Source organism: Tupaia chinensis, unplaced genomic scaffold (assembly GCF_000334495.1).
Source record: "Tupaia chinensis unplaced genomic scaffold, TupChi_1.0 Scaffold000045_1, whole genome shotgun sequence".
In the NCBI taxonomy this organism is placed as follows: domain Eukaryota; kingdom Metazoa; phylum Chordata; class Mammalia; order Scandentia; family Tupaiidae; genus Tupaia; species Tupaia belangeri.
Genome location: NW_006159501.1, coordinates 3,556,352 through 3,574,027, shown reverse-complemented (window position 1 = coordinate 3,574,027; position 17,676 = coordinate 3,556,352). Strand labels below are relative to the sequence as shown.

At 40.0% G+C, this 17,676-nt stretch overlaps 1 protein-coding gene across 3 annotated transcripts in view; it reads right to left on the bottom strand.

Annotated features, from left to right (window-relative positions):
• The window catches only part of NBAS (NBAS subunit of NRZ tethering complex), a 423,746-nt gene that overhangs the window by 190,631 nt on the left and 215,439 nt on the right, over positions 1-17,676 (bottom strand). For all 3 annotated transcript variants that reach the window (XM_014589621.2, XM_014589625.2, XM_006140811.3), the window contains 2 exons: positions 16,915-16,977; positions 12,340-12,462 (listed from right to left, as the gene is read on the bottom strand). In XM_014589621.2, the coding sequence (XP_014445107.1) occupies positions 12,340-12,462; positions 16,915-16,977 (186 nt within the window). The remainder of the gene's footprint in view (positions 1-12,339; positions 12,463-16,914; positions 16,978-17,676) is intronic.

The following is a 17,676-nucleotide window of genomic DNA, read 5'->3' as shown; positions in this document are numbered from 1 at the left end:
GGTGGAGTCCATCATCTTCACTGTGCAGTCCCCAGCAGGGGTCTTCTTGCTTCTGCCTAAACATTCAGACTGACAGCCACCATGGGCCACTTGGCATCCTCAGGCATACAGGAACCACAGCTCATCGCTGGGGACCTCCATGCTCCATTCACTGGGAGAACAGGTAATAGGCCACAGCAACTCTCAGAGCACTCCTGAAGTTTCGTGGGTGATAGCCCAAGAGGAAGGACATAGGGCCTCACTTACAAGCCTCCCATCTCACTCAGGAAGATGCTGTCTTTCCTAAAAGAGCCACTAACTTTTGTGACGATTTTCAACGGGCACAATTTTCAAGGTCTCCTCAAGACATGCCAGCTACCATATGCATGAAAGTTTCAAGCATAAAGCCCCATTGGGTATTTCTAGTTCATTTGGTTTTACACAAGCAGAGTGCCTATGCAATCCAATTAAGTAAGAGCCATTTAAAGTTGGTTTCCAGACTCGTAAAGCCAGGAATTAAGGGTCAAGTTCGCTTGCAGCAGGGAAAGGGTTTTGGTAATTACACCAGAGTCACAAATTAGTTGTGTGATCGTAAGCAGCAAGTCATTTTGTAAATTATTTACTCAACTTTACTTATTATTATCATTATTATTCAATCTGACCAGAGACAGACAGAGAGAGAGAAAGGGAAAGCAAGAAAGCAAGCCACTAAGTCCAGGACTTGAATTGTGGTCAGCAATGTGGGAGTCCAGCACCCCAACCACCATGCCACCTGTCGTTCCAGCAGCAAGTCATTTAATATTGCCAACTTTCACCTTCCTCACTCAAAGCCCACCTCACAGAGTGATAAGAAAGGCATGTTCATACCGTAAAACACAGAAACTGAAGGAAGATGCTTCCTTTGTTTTGTTTAGTTTTTGTTATAGGGCATGTGTGCTTGCCAGAGAGAGAGAGAAAGTGAGACAGCAACCCCAGGGAAGATGGCCACACCACAGTCCCCTCTCCTCCACCCTCCTCCTCTCAGGGCTTTGGACATGCATGTACACATGCCCAGCATATTTTTCAAGCCACTGGGTCCAAGCCTCAAGCCACAGAATCAGGATCTAGTGCTTTAACCACCATGCCACCTAGTTGGACTGCAAGATGCTTTTAAGCATAAAATAAGCTCAATTATCATTCAGATTTGAATAATTTTAAAAGCCTCTATAAACTTTAGATTCACTTTAGTATATCATCAAGATAAAATTAAGGCGAACATATAAAAAGACCTCACATTTTTCTAAGTACTCGGCAAATGTAAATGAATAAATCTGAGGTTACAAATGTATTTTTGTTTTGGGTTGCTTTTTTTTTTTTTTGGTAAAGTCACATTCATTATTACTAATATTGTCTAGTAGGAGGGAGAAATGCTGTAATTCTCAAAAATCCATCTTAGTTGAATATATATGAGTTTGCAATCATTTATGCTTACCTTCCATTCTTGAAGTTCTATGTAATCATGTTTTAAAAAGGCAGCTTTTATTTCATTTTGTATTTGTCAAATACCAACTAGATGACTTATTTTACATGCACTTTCTTGATTTTTTATGTTTTATAATGATTTTGAAAGTCATCACAATCTCCGAACACTATGCATTAGAACGGGGCGGATAATAAGACCTGAGCTATGGGAGAAGCATGTACTTGGGATCGTGCCAGTGAAAAACATAGACCATTAAGGAGTTTTGTTCTCCTGAGATTTGTAATAACCAAGTGCTTCATTTGCCTATGATATTTTACATCTATTGGGTTGTCAGAAATCATGACATATTTCTTTTTTTATGCAAAAATGCATCACGACTTTTCCAACGACACATTACAAAAAATGAACAATTATTCTTGTTCTACATGCAATGGGACATAAGAGAACACATGTTTTTTAGAACTCAAAGACACAAAACAAAACGACATATTTGCAAGTATTCTAGGATAATCTCTAAAACATTTCTATCACTTTGAAATCGGTATTTGAGCTCTTTCGGTCGGTTTCAAGGAACTGGAGACCCTTTTGATTCTGCCTTGCAGGCAGAGAGGCACGAGGTTTGACGGAGTGAGTGTCCACCGAGCACCAGCTCGATAAAATCAGACCCAGGCAGTGTCTAGCTGAATTCAAGCTCTCACAGCCCAGCTGTTCTTCCGGAAGTCATCAAAACTGGCACAGATGGTATTAGTGTTTTCTCACACATGGCTAGCCGTAAGTAGAGGTTCTAATTAAAATAAATTATAACACATTATTTACAAGGGCCTTTTTCAGAATACATTCAGTAAATAAGAACCAAGAGTAGAAGTTGTAAAAACTAAACAAGAGGTTTGCAAATTAATAGCATGATCTCTGAACACAAATAGGGTATACGTTGAAGCTTTGGGATGGAGGTGGATATTCCAGGAAGAAAAAAATACTGTACTCAAGATAGTGAAGGGAGGCTCTGTAACAGATTTGCTGCGATCTGTTGTCACCACTTAGAATATGCATAGAACATTTTATAGGTACTAAGAGTCAAGTCATGGAACATACATAAAGAAATAAAGATTCATTTCAATGTGACTACTTTGAAAACAGAAGCCATATTCTCTTACATATTCACAGTAAGGAGATGATGATGGGAGAAATTAATTCCAAAGACTTCGGATGTATTTAAGGAACCAAGTGGCAGAATGATAAGCAGCAACAGCAAGGTCTTCCTTCCCATTGAAGAGTAAGTTCTAGAGTGGAGTCAGCATGATCTTAGAGATACTGATCCATTTGCAGTTGGAACGAAATCTTAAGACTTAAGTAGGTGAGACTTTCTGGATTATCCCTTTAATAGTTATTGAGAGAGGAATGTTGATATGAAAGCTCCCATTTGAGGTGTTTGTGCGACAGGACTTAAACTGGAGAACTTGTCACCTGGAAGGGAACTTAAGGCTTATGTTAGTGACTATAATGCACTGTGGGAAGAGACAGAGATGGGAAAAGAAGTAATAGAAAATGCTAGGAAATTTCTGGGAAGAATCAACTTTCTTTATGGAGTCAAACAAGGTATCCTAAATGGTGCCCTTTTTTTTTTCTTAAGAGAGAATTTTGCTACAGATGTGCACTCACCAGAAAAACAGAAAGTGAGAAGTCACCCCTTAGGGGGTTGGCCACGATGCAATCTTTGCTCCTTCATTCTCCTCATAAGATTTTTAGGCATGCATGCACACATAGCCAGTATGAGTTTCAAGCTGCTGGGTCCAGGACTCGTACTGCAGTCAGCTATATGGGAGTGCAGCGACATAACCATTACACCATCTGCCGTAATGGTTAGATCATTTATTACAGATTAAAGCTGTTAGATTATTTGTTGAGTGTTTAGATATTATTTACTTCTAGATGCAATTCAAGTCTGTTGTCAAGTTTCTGTAGAGTAATCTACTTGTTCCCTCATAGCCTTTGTAAGTATTCTGTTCTATTAATTCAATTGGTATATCTCCCGCCACATCAGGGAGGAATTAATAGGAATTAATATCTCGCCCTTTGTAAGACAGACATCAAGTGCAATACTGATGCAAAATATGTCAAAATACATAACAATATTCATAAAATAATATAAACAATAATTCATAAATGAATGCACAGTTATGATATGTGAATATTAACTAATGAGTTCAGTTTTCCTGTCTCTTGTAACTGGCTCTAAAAAAACTTTCAAAAAGAAACTCAGCAAAATTTTGAATTTCATTAGAATAAATATTCTACTTTAAATGTTGATAATACCAAGACCCAATCAAAGAAAGGTATTCTAGTTGTTCTAAAATTTACTATCACTAGGCTAGCCATACAACCTAGTTTTTAAGAAAGACAGATCACACATGACCAATCACAATTCAAATCTCAACCAAGAAGCTTGAAAAATATGTCAGGCATGTGTGTGTGTTTGCGTGCGTGTGTGCGTGCCCATAATCCCAACATGATTAAAAAATTTTAAAAATAAATAAAAAAGACAGAAGGGATTACAGCATGGTCATGCCCCACTGGGGAATGCTTCTTCCTCTATCTCTTTCTTTCTCTGTCTTCACGTGTGTGTGTGTGTGTGTGTGTGTCCCCTCTGGCAAGTGCACATAATCTCTGGCGATTAAAAATAATTAAATAAGATTTATCATTACTATTTTTCAGTCACTTATTCACTCATTCATCTGAAAACACTGAGTATCTGAAAACTGGGCACTGTTTTTTTTTGTTTGTTTGTTTATTTGTTTTTAGAGGTTTTTGCTATAGGGCGTGTGCGCTCACCAGAAAGTCAGAGACAGAGAGACACAAAGCAAGAAATCCCGGGGGGATGGCCAGGCCACAATCCCTTCTCCATTCTCCTCTTGGGATCTTGGGCACGCACGCACATGCACCTGGCGTGAATTTTAAGCCACCGGGTCCGGGACGCGAACTGCGGTTGACTACCTGAGAGTCCAACAACATAGCCATTACACTAACTGCTGGTCCCAGAAAATTGGGCACTGTTTTAAGGAAGGAGAATACAAAGTGAATGAGTCATTCATCCTCCTAATTTTTTTTTTTTTCATTTAGAGGTTTTTTTTCCTTAGGGTGCTTGCACTTGCCCAAAAGAGAGAGACAAGAGACAGACACAGTGAAAAGGAAAGTGAGAAGTCATGCCCTGGGAGAATGACCACACTGCAATCTGTTCTCCTCCATTCTCTTCCCAGGATCTTGGGAACGCACATGCACGTGCCTGGCATGATTTTCAAGCCATCAGGTCAGGGATGGGAACTGTGGTCAGCCATGTGGGAGTCCAGCGACGTAACCATTACACCATCTGCTGGCCTCCATCCCACCAATTTGTATTAAGCTACACCATAAATACTTGCTGAGCATCATCTATGTACCAGTCACAGTGCTGAAACTGAACAAAGATTCTATACTTGTTCAGCTCTCAATTTAATATATGCATATACTAAAATTTTGATTGGAAAAACAGAAAAAAAAAGATTTGAGAACTGACACTTTTACTCTTTTGAGTCTTCAAATCTATAAACATGATATCCTCTAGTTATAAAATCTTGACTGGATCTCAATAATGTTTTATAATTTCCAGTACAGATACAACGCACATTTCATTTTAGATTCATTCCTAGGTATTTGGTATTTTGACCCTATCATAAAGTTCTCAATTTCATCAGTCATCATTAAAATGCAAATTAAGACCACAATGGGGGCCAACAGGTGGCACAGTGGTTAAGGCACTGAACTCCCACATGACCAAGCACGGTTCGAGTCCTGGGCCTGATAGCTTGAAACTCACATCAGGCATGTGTACCCAAAATCCCAGGAGGAAAACAGAGAAGGCATTGCAGCATGGCCTTTCTCCCTGGAGAGTGATTTCTCACTTTCGCCCTCATTGTCTCTTTCTGTCTCCTTCTGGTGACTACCCATACCCTATGTCAAAAGCCTTAAAAAATATTTAAAAATTTTAAAAAGTGAAGTACTATCAATATATAATCTAAATGGTTAAACTGACAGAAAAAAAGAAAAAAGTCAACATCAAGTGTTTGTGAGGTAGGTGGAAGGATAGTAACTGTCTCATACATTGCTGAGACCGATATACACAAGTACGATCATTCTAAGACACGGTTTGGCAGAATCTTAGGTTGAACTCAGGTACAGCCATGACTCACACATTCTGTTTCTAAATTGGTATTCAAGAGAAATACAAAAATATGTGCACCAAAAGAGAGATAAGTACAAGATTATTCATAGCAGCAGTGTAAGCGACAGAGCTGAGAAACAATTCAAAGATCCTCTAACATAAAATGCATAATGTGTTATATTCACAAAATGGAATATTTTACAATTAAAATGAACAAAGTAATGTTACACCAACTGCTTCAGTGTGAATACATTCCCTGAAAATTCAGGTGTTCAGTTGTTGTAATGGGGTTAAGAGGGTAAAAATTTGATCTAATTATATTGTCAAATGGCAGGACCTTTGAGAAGAAATTAGAAGATAATAGGAATAAGGTCTTCAGATGGAGCTGCAGGAAAGAGTTCTAGGTTTATAAGGAGAGGGGACAGGACAGAGACTGATGGACATAGCAATTCTGTTCTCATCCTTGGGTTGCGTGGACCCCACCAACAAGAAAACCCAACATAGGTGGCCCCAGGACCTTGGACCTCTAAACCATTAAACCATGAGATAAATAAACAAACCACTATTTTTTTCTTTTTTTTTGGAGAGGTTTTTGCTATAGGGTGTGTGTGCTTGCCAGAAAGCCAGAAAGAGACAGAGAAATAGAAAGCGAGAAATCACCCTCCAGGGGGGATGACCACGCCGCAATCCCTTCTCCTCCATTCTCTTGGGATCTTGGGCACGCACGCACATGCGCCCGGCATGAGTTTAAGCCACCGGGTCGGCTACATGGGAGTCCAGCGACATAGCCATTATGCTAACTGCTAGTCCCAGAATGTTTTAAAGTGTAGTGAAACTGTACAACACATTCGAACAGTCAGTTAGAGACATGCAAGATACATCTTCTTTGAGATAGCAAAAGAACAAAACTGGAACTCTTAGAGATTGGGGAAAAAAAAAACTTGGATAAAAAAATACTCTTGATGTACAAATTGATTAGACATCAAAGGAGAAAAGACGAAGTGAACTTTAAGGAACAGCAATGGCTATTATCCACACTAAAACATGGAGGAATGTAGGAAGACTGACGGGCCTCACTGCAGCGATGCAACGCTGGAGCAGCACATCTGGGTTCGGATGTGGAGTGCCTGAACTTGCGCTCACTATTCTGGCTGGCTGGAAGGCAGGGGAAGGGGCACAACTAAGGCATAGGAAAAGAAGCCCTTCCACTCTCTCCAACTCTCTCCTCCTCCCATTGTCTCTCAACCAACCAACCAACCAATCAACACAAAATTGAAATACAAAACAGAAACCAGAGCAGGGAACACTGTGGGATATCCTCAAAGCCCTAATAAGTGTATAATTGGAGTCCTGAAAGGGAATGGGTAAAAAATACAAAAATAACAAAATGTTTTCAAATTTGTTGGAAACTATAAACACTAAGTTCTGTAACACTGTATAAATAAAACTACACCACAAAAACATCAACATGAAACTGATGTTACAAATTTGTTAAAGCAATCAGAAAAAAAAACACAAATACATTAAAAAATAGAATAAGGATGAAAACGGATTTCTCATTTAAAAAATGAAAGCAAGAGTCAGTGAAGCAATTTCTGTACTACAGTGTACTAAGAGAAAAACTGTCAAATCTCAATTCTACATTGTGATTATAGCCTTCAAAGAAAAATGTAAAGATAAAAAGTCTTTTTTAGACAAAGATGAACGAATTAATCACCAGCATACCTGTACTACAAAAAAGAAGTTAATGCAAGTCTTTCATATAAAAAGGAAATTATACCAAATGGGAATACAGACCCACGTACAGAAACAGGAAGCCCCAGAAATGGTTAAATATATACATGGGTGAACATACGACACATTTTTCACAGTACTGATATCACTTTAAATGATAGATAACTTGAAAATAATAATGATGTAGAATGGAGTTTATAACATACATCAACGTAAAATCCATGGCAACAACAGCGAAAGAGCTGGGACAGGAGAAAGGAAAGTAGAGGGCTGTGGGCTTCTCTTTGTAGAGGAGGAGATATAAAATCATAGAACTGCAGACTGTTGTAAGTTAAAGATGCACACAGGGAAAACAGAAAGTTCCTGAAAAATAAAATTAAAGAGTAAGGTTGAAGGACCCAGCAGGTGGCATAGCAATTATGTTGCTGGACTCCCACATGGCCAACCATGGTTACTGTCCTAGACCCAATGGCTTCAAAATCACATGGGGTACAGGTGTGCCCAAGATCCTGGGGAAGAGAATGGAGAAGGGACTGCGGTATGGTCGTCCCCTGGGGGGTGATTTCTCACTTATGAGAGACAGAGAGAGAGAGAGAGAGTGCACATGTGCCCTAAGGCAAAAACCTCTCAAAAAAAAAAAATATATATATATATAAAATCATAGGATGGTAGACTATAGCATATTAAAGATGAACAAAGGGACTATAAAAAGTTCTTGGAAAAAAACACAATTAAAGCTCTCTTTTTCTGGCTGGAACCATGAAGGGAATTCAAGAGAAGAAAAAGAATGTTCCTGCTGTGGCAGAAACCAAGAAAAAGGCTCCTGCTGTGGCAGAAGACACCAAGAAAAAGGTTCCTGCTGTGACAGAAACTCTTGAGAAAAAGCGAAGGAATTTTGCATGACCTGCAGATCAAGCGCCTGAGAAAGAAGTTTGCTCAAAAGATGTTTTGAAAGGCAAGGAGGAAGTTTATCTAATGAAAAAAGCTAAGCACTGTCATAAGGAATATAGACAGATGTACAGAACTGAGATTCGCATGGCCAGGATGGCAAGAAAAGCTGGCAACTTCTATGTACCTGCAGAGCCCAAATTGGCATTTGTCATCAGGATCAGTGGTATCAATGGAGTGAGCCCAGAAGTTTGAAAGGTGTTGCAACTTCTTTGTCTTCTTCACCAGATCTTCAATGGCACCTTTGTTAACCTCAACAACGCCACAATTAACATGCTGAGAATTGTGGAACCATTCATTGCATGAGGGTACCCGAACCTGAAGTCAGTCAATGAACTGATCTGCAAGCTTGGTTATAGCAAAATCAATAAGAAGCAATTTGTTATGATAACTCTTTGATTGCTCAATCTTTGGGTAAATTTGGCATCATCTGCAAGGAGGATGATTCATGAAATCTATATGATTATAAAACACTTCAAAGAAGCAAATGACTTCCTGTGGCCCTTCAAATTGTCTTCTCCATGAGGTGGAATGAAGAAAAAGGCCACCCATTTTGTAGAAGGTGGAGATGCTGGCAACAGGGAAGACCAGATCAACAGACTCATTAGAAGGATAAACTAAGGTATCCACCATGGTTATTTTATAATCTGGTCAGTAAGTAAACCGAACGGCTGTTTTCACACTGCAGTATATTGTTGTATTAGTAACTTTTTTGTTAGCTTGCCTTCTCCTAACTGTTGTGGCACATCTTAGTGCTTGGTAAAATTAAGCCAAAACTTCTGCAAGACTAGAATCCATTTTTTACTTTGTGAAAATCACTTAGGGACTTTTGAAAAGCTTTTCCTATACCAGAAAGGCTAATGTTTCCCCCCTTTGAATTGTGCTGACTAAAAATAGGTTTATTCGAAGAAAAGTGATTTCAAGGCATTCGTGCATGATTTGTAGGTAAGGTAATAAAATAAAGGTCAATTCACCACTATACACACGCACGCACGCACACACACACACACACAATCAAAGAGTAAGTTTGGAGGCGCCAACAGGTGGTGTAGCGGTTGAGGTGCTGGACTCCCACACGGTCAGCCACAGTTAAGAGTCCTGGACTCAGAGCCTGGAGGTTTGAAACTCACGCTAAGCACGTGTGCGTGAGTGCCCAACATCTCAAAAAAAGAATGGAGGAGAAAGAGTGCTGAGCAGTCCTCCTCTGAGAGGTGATTTCTCACTTTCTCTGTTTATGTCTGTCTCTCTGGAAAATGCATACACCTACAGCAAAAATTTCCCTAAAACAAAAAAAAAGTATAATATTGGGCCAGAAGGTAGCCTGGAGGTTAAGATGCTGGACCCCACATGACCAACTGCTGTTCAAGTCCTGATCCTGGCAGCTCTCTCTCTCGATCTCAATCTCGATCTCTCTCTCTCTCTCTCTCTGATGAGTGCATGTGCTTTTAGCAATTTTAAACAATAAATATAATGAAATAATTATTTTTTAAAAAAAGAATAAAGTGGGAACCAGCAGTTAGCGTAATGGCTATGTCGCTGGACTCCCACATAGTCGACCGCAGTTCGTGTCCCGGACGCGGTGGCTTAAAACTCACGCTGGGCACGTGTGCGTGTGTGCCCAAGATCCTGAGAGGAGAATGGAGGAGAAGGGATTGCGGCGTGACCATCCCCCTGGGGGGTGATTTCTCGCTTTCTGTCTCTATGTCTCTCTCTGTCTGGCGAGCGCACGTGCCCTATAGTGAAAATCTCTCCAAAAAATACAAATTAAAAAATTTAAAAAAATAAAAAAAGAATAAAGTTATTTTGGTGAAAAAAAAAAAATTAAAATCCATGCAATTTTTTCTTTTTGCCAGAGAACACATATGCTTTGTGCTTTGGTGTTTTTTGGTTTTTGGCTTTTTTTTTGTCAGATGGTATGTACACTCACCAGTAAGAGACAGAGAGACAGAGAGAACTTCCCAATGGGACATGGTCATTATACAATCTTTTTTCCTCCAGTTCTCTATCCTTGCAGGATTTTAAGTATACATATGTGTGCCCAGCATGTTTTCAAGTCACTGGGGCCAGGACTTAAACCTTAGTTGACTGTGTGAGATCTGGCTTGTTGTGCATAGTGCTTAACTTACACCCTACGGGGCCAGCCTACTTAATTTTTTTCATATTGTGTATTTTTCAACAACTTTTTAAAGATCATTCATATATTGTAAGCTCTAAAACAATCATGAAAATAACAAGATGAATTGTTGCAGCTGGTGGGGGACCAGCAGTTAGCATAATGGCAGTGTCGCTGGACTCCCATGTAGTTGACCTCGGTTCAAGTCCCGGACCCGGTGGCTTAAACTCACGCCGTGCACACGTGCGTGCATGCCCAAGATCCCGAGAGGAGAATGGAGGAGAAGGGATTGCAGCGTGTCCATCTCCCCCGAGGGGTGATTTCTCACTTTCTATCTTTCTGTCTCTCTCTGTCGGTCTGGCGAGCGCACGCGCCCTATAGCAAAAACCTCTCAAAAAAAAAAAAAAATAGTTGCAGCTGGTATGCAACAAATGAGATAAAATATAATACCAAAAAATACTAACCTAATACAAAAGAAGGCAGGAAAAGATAACCAGAAACAATGTACAGAAAGGACAAACATCAACATGAATAGAGTTAAAACTAATCATGTTTAAATTAAATTAAATGTAAATAATCTAGTTACTCAACTGAAAGGCAAAGATTTTTCTGAAAAAGAAAGTGATGAGGCTAATTCCTGGCCAAAGACCTGTGTGTGATTTTTCATGTCCAAGTACAGGAAATCACAGAAGCTTTAGCTGGTAGGCCTCAGGGGAAAAAGCTTCCCTCCCACACGGGACTTGGTGCACACCCACCACACTCCAGTATGTCTAAGAGGACTGGCAAGAAAATTTTGCAAAGCATATATTTAATAAAGGGTTTTTATCTTGAACAGATAATTCCATCAACCCATACACTTACACATATTTGCACGCACAGCCCAGGCACTTCTATATAAAGACCTTTTCATTGGGGCCTTTGCAGAAGACCTTACCCAGAATCATCTATAATTCTTGATAGTAAGTAAAAGGGCACAGATTTTGGAAAATAGTTAGACAAGTTTTTTACCATCCATCTAACATAAGATCTTGCCAATCCATTCTTAGGATTTACCTAAGAGAAAGAAAGCATATTTTTATACAAAGACTTACACATAAATAATTGTAGCAGCTTTTTTAGTGAAAGCCTAAACTCAAAACAACCCAAATGTCCATCAACAGGTGATTGGAAAACAAGGTCAATAGTGCCATAAAACAGAATACTACTCAGCAAATAAAAAGAAATAAGCTCTAGGTCCATGATACAATATGGATGAATCGCAAAATAATCATTCTGAGTAAATGAAGCCAAAGAGAAAAGGCAGCCCATACAACATGATTCATTTACACAAAATTCTAGAAAACACCGGGACCAGCAGTTAGCATAATGGCTATGTCGCTGAACTCCCATGTAGTCGACCACAGCTCGTGTCCTGGACCCAGTGGCCTAAACTCATGCCAGGCGTGTGTGCCCAAAATACTGAGAGGAGAATGGAGGAGAAGGGATTGCGGCATGGCCATTGCCCCTGGGGGGTGATTTCTCTCTTTCTGTCTCTCTGTCTTTCTGGCTAGTGCACGTGCCCTACAGCAAAAACCTCTCAAAAAAAAAAAAAAAATCTAGGAAACACCAAGTGATACATACACAGAGATAGAAAACAGATCATTGGTAGCTTAGGTGAAGTAATGAAAAAGATGAAAGGCAGAAAGGAGGGGAATACAAAGATGCAAAAGAAAACATCCAGGGATGACATATTATCTTAACTGTACCAGTGGATTCACAGGAATATGCATATTTCAAAACTTATCAAACTGTTTAACATGTGCAGTTTACTGTTAGTCAATTATGACTAAATGAAACTGTCAAAAAATAAAAAGAGTAGTACTTCTTAACTGTCATATACAAGTATAAATAATCTTGTTTATTACTTACTTCCGACCAACGTGTCTAGTCAGTCGAACCATCAGCTGGCGGGCCTCTTCTGAGCTAGACTGAGTATTCTTAACAAATGAAATTGGTTTCTCAAGTCCATGTTTTTCCAAAATTTCTGACACACTATAAGTGAAAGAGAATTATTTAGCATCTCACTATCAAAGAGTCTAAGGATTTTAGGTATATAAGAATAATTTGATGATGAGTATTTAAAAAAGAAAAAGTACCTCAGTATCTCACAGAATGGCCCAGCTTTACATGTAATATTAACGAATTCTCATCACAAAACCACTACTAGTTGTGTATCAAATCTTATTTTCTACTTGTATTAGAATATTTTCATAGAGGAACCAGCAGTTAGCGTAATGGCTATGTCGCTGGACTCCCACGTAGTCAACTGCGGTTCGTGTCCCAGACCCGGTGGCTTAAAACTCATGCCAGGCGCGTATGCATGCGTGCCCAAGATCCCAAGAGGAGAATGGAGAAGAGATTGCGGCGTGACCATCCCCCCTGGGGGGTGATTTCTCACTTTCTGTCTCTATGTCTCTCTCTGGCTGGCTGGCGAGCGTACATGCCCTACAGCGAAAACCTCTCCAAAAATAAAAATAAAAAAAAGAATATTTGCATAGAAAAATATGTCATGACTTTCCTAAAGACCTACTTAGACTAAGTAAAGACTTTTAAAAAACATGATATATCTTTATCTCAGATATTCTCTTCACAATTTCCCTGTAACCTACAAACATCAAATCAGTAACAGTAAGTCAAATCTATCATTTCAGTACCCAGTTTAAATTCTTAACAGTTCTATTGAGTATTTAATTATACACATGGGTACTAGAAAAACAACAAAGAACTTTAGAATTGGAGAGCCAGAAAAAGACACTGATGGCTCAGCCTCCCTCCAGAATCTGTCCTAGGGGCCAGGAGAAAACACAGTAGGAACATACATGGACCAGCATGAGAAAAGTTCTAGGGTCATGATCCAGGATTTTCCTAAGCATGGCAGACACACATGTTCATGCCTATAAATCAGGCCACCTGAAAATGGAGGCATATTACCATGTGAGGACCCTGTTGTGGATACTTGTCTCTGTCATTCTCTCTCTCACAAAAGTCATGAATAAACTTTTTTAAAAAATCCATTCTATAAAAATACATGTGTCACAAATTCCCATGTTCTCATACTAATCTTCTTGAGATAGCCCATTCCAGTGACCAGCAGTTAGCGTAATGGTTATGTCGCTGGACTCCCACGTAGGCGACCGTGGTTCACGTCCCGGACCCAGTGGCTTAAAACTCACGCCGGGTGCGTGTGCGTGCGTGCCCAAGATCCCGAGAGGAGTACGGAGGAGAAGGGATTGCAGCGTGGCCATCCCCACTGGGGGGTGATTCCTCGCTTTCTGTCTCGCTTTGGCTCTCTGTCTGGAGAGCGCACGAGCCCTATAGCAAAAAACCTCTCAAAAAAAAAAAAAAGAGATAGCCCATTCCATAACCATCAAATCCTATACATACTTGGTATGTCTCACCAAATATCACATCTATGAGTTAACTACTACTGATCTAATAGAGTGACAAAACAGACTTCAAAATTCTTCATAAAGGTAGGTTTCAATGGGACCAGCAGCTGGCGTAAAGGCTATGTTGCTGGACTCCCATGTAGTCAACCGTGGTTCGAGTCCCAGACCCGGTGGCTTAATCTCACGTTGGGCACATGTGCATGCATGCCCAATATCCCAAGGGAAGAATGGAGGAGAAGGGACTGCAGCATGGCCATCTCCCCTGACGGGTGATTTCGCGCTGTCTGTCTCTGTCTTTCTGGCAAGTGCACACACCCTGTAGCAAAAACCTTTCCAAAAAAAAGAGAGAGGTTTCAAGAGTTAGGTCCCTTGACATGGTGTATACTAAACCCTTTATTATCTATCTGTGGCTATAGGTGGAACAGGAATAAAATTTCTTATTCTGAAAGGTGGGTACATTAAGCTGAATAGAGGAAGGCCTAAGTATCATCCAGGAACCTAGGAGTGTTTCCTTGCGGTTCTAGGGATATAAACTAGCTATGAGGACCACCCAGGGTTTACACCACAAACCTGTGGTGAAATTAATGATGTCTATTTCACTTGCTCACTCTCTCTCTCTCTCTCTCTCTCTGAGTCACCTCCATTTAAGCAGAGAAACAGAGGTAACTAGATTTGGAAGGAATTAATCTATATTCTCTTAACCAATAAGCTTTATTTAGTAAACTACACTGAATTTTAAGGGCGGTTAGGGGGAGGAGAACACAAGTCAATTTATAATAGGAAAAACTGGACTTATTAAACAATTTTCAAGAACTACAACTTGGCAGTTAAATGTGGCACATGGACAGCCACACCCACACTGGTGGCCGTGGTCTGACGCCTGGCCCCAGCAGCTTGTAGGACACTCAGGCACACATGAATCCATGCCTGGGATCCTGACGTGATGGGGACAGGGAGCTGCAGTGTGACTGCAAACCACTGGGCGTACTTCCTCTATCTCTCCCCCACCTCCCTCTAATGAGCACCCCACCCTCTAGCAATTAAAAAAAAAAAGGAAAAAACAACTGTGAAACTTTCAGAACACAGAGTAACAAGAGTCAGACTAAGTATCAATAAATAGAAATCCTAAGGAAACTGAACAGTTAATTCTTAATTAAACTCATCTATCATGGAACACAAAAAGATTGTTTTCTCTAAATACAACTTGAAATATTTTTGCACTAAAGTCCCTTAATTTGAAAGAATAAAATTTTGAATTACTGGATTTCAAACTATTATATCTTATACATACTGCAACTACTAAAGTGATGTATTTCTATAATTATATATTAAAAGAACAAAGATTAATTGTGATACTTAAAATTTCATTTCTATATAATATTTAAAAGTCAGGGCTGGGGTCAGCAGATGGCATATTGGCTAAGGCTGGGCTCCCACATGGCTGACCGTGGTTTGAGTCCTGGACCCAGTGGCTTGAAAATCACACCAGGTGCATGTGTGCGCATGCCCAAAATCCCAGGAAGAGAAAGGGGCTGCAGTGTGGCCATCCCCCCAGAGAGTGATTTCTTACTTTCCCTCTCACTGTCTCTCTCTGGTGAGTGCACACGCCCTGTGGAAAAGGGCAACCCCCCGTTGGAAAAACTAAAAAAAAAAAAAAAAAAAAAAAAAAAGTCAGGGCCATCCTCATAGCTAGTGGCTAAGAGAGTCAGATCCCACATGGCTGACCACAGTTCAAATCCTAGCCCAGGCAGATTGAAAATCAAACCACAAACATGTGTGTGCATGCCCAAATTCCCAACATGCAGGAGAAATAGAGAAGGGATGGCAGTGAGACCAGGCCCCAGTATAGGGTGCTTTCTCCTTCTCTCTCTCACTCTGTCTCTCTCTCTAGTGAGCAAACATGCTCTCCAGTAATTTTTAAAATTACTCACACATATTATATACACATAAAAAATAAATACTGGCAAATTGTACTACACTTCGTAAATGGCTAAATAAGAACCTTTGATCTCCCAAAGAGACAGTTGAAGATTTTATTATGAAAGTAAACAATATTTTTTTTTCTTTTCTTTTTTTTTTTTGGAGAGTTTTTTGCTAGAGGGCACGTGCGCTCGCCAGAAAGTCAGAGAGAGACAGAAAGCGAGAAATCACCCCCCAGGAGGGATGGCCATGCCGCAATCCCTTCTCCTCCATTCTCCTCTCGGGATTTTGGGCATGCATGCACACGCGCCCGGTGTGAGTTTAAACCACCGGGTCTGGGATGCAAACTGCGGTCGACTACATGGGAGTCCAGCGACATAGCCATTACGCTAACTGCTGGTCCCAGTAAACAATATTTTATAGTGAGTTACATGAGAGGGCTACTGCAGGGTGTCATAATCTGGATAATCACGTGACCATACTATGCTCTAAGAAGAGAAGTAGGAGAACGCCAAGAGTCAGCTGCTGACAGACGTAGGAACTGCTATGGGAACGTGTCTACATTGGGTGACACACTTAACATGCTTACTTAAGCATTAATTCCACCATCTGATGAGTTAGATATTATGGATTAGAAAACCCTAGGCTCAAACCCTTACATCAGTAGTGAGTGGTAATGTCTAAATGTGAACACATGGTTTTCCATTTTCAAACCCCACGTCCTTGTTACTGTACCATTCTCCTAGAATAAGGGAGCAATGCATTGATTATTAGACCATTCTTCCCAAGAGTGCCAAACAGATATGAAAGTCAGCTGGGAAAAAAAGGGGCCAGTCAGTGGCACAGTAGTAGTGCAACACTGCAATGGCAGACCTGCATGGGAAGGTCTAGGGTTCAAGACCCAAGGCCTCCCCACACACACTAGCCACGCACATACCCACGTCTGGGATGGCTGAGGGTGGATCATACCATGAAGAACCCGTTGGAATTACCTGTGTCTCTGTTCCTGCCTTTCATAGAAGAAATAAACTTTTAAAAAATTGGAAATAAAGGACTAATAGGCAGAGTGAAAGAAACATTTCTTGAGCAGATCCCTTTAGTCAGAACAGAGCAGAAGGACTACCACTTTTCTCACCTTAGAATTTGTTCCAGTTGGTCTACCTTGTCATGCAGAGTTGTGGTCATCTCTGTCCTAGGACTAAAGAATTAAAAGAAAACAATTAAGTTTTAATAGTGACTTTTTTAATAAAATACAAAACTCAATTTAGTGGAAAAAAAAGATGTTCCAGAGAACTATTGTGATATTATGTAGTATTTCACATTGTTAGGTATCATAATACTTGATATTTAATAATATAACCCTATCCAGATAACATTTCAGGCTTATCTCCTGAATTTATTGAACATTGTTCATGATTCAAGATAAAGATTAAAAAAATACTGGAATAGACCAATATTGTCTATTAAGAGATTTGTCAGATGGAAGTAACTATTTAAGGTTCTTTTGGTTCAGTTCTGCTCAAGGACAAAAAACAATTATAAATTATTGTCTTTTTTTTTAAGAAGTAATGTATAAAGCAGTATCAGTCATTATTTTTTAAAACCAGTAAAACAAATGAGGAAGCGTGGCCACGTTGGCGTTCTCCTAGGCCTTTCTGCACCACGTAGGGTCCCTCCTAGAAAGTTTCCATTAGGATTTGTATTCGGGGGAGTTCTCCCATATAATCACTCAGTCTGCATCAAGGGAATCAGATCCACTTCAACATTAAGGAGTCAGAAAGAAGTACACCCTTTATATAGCTAAACACCCTTTCAGCAGGCAACTAGGGGAAACATCATGAAAAAGCTCACAACTAATAAAAACGTGGCTGTCAGGACAGATTAAGTATGGCATAAC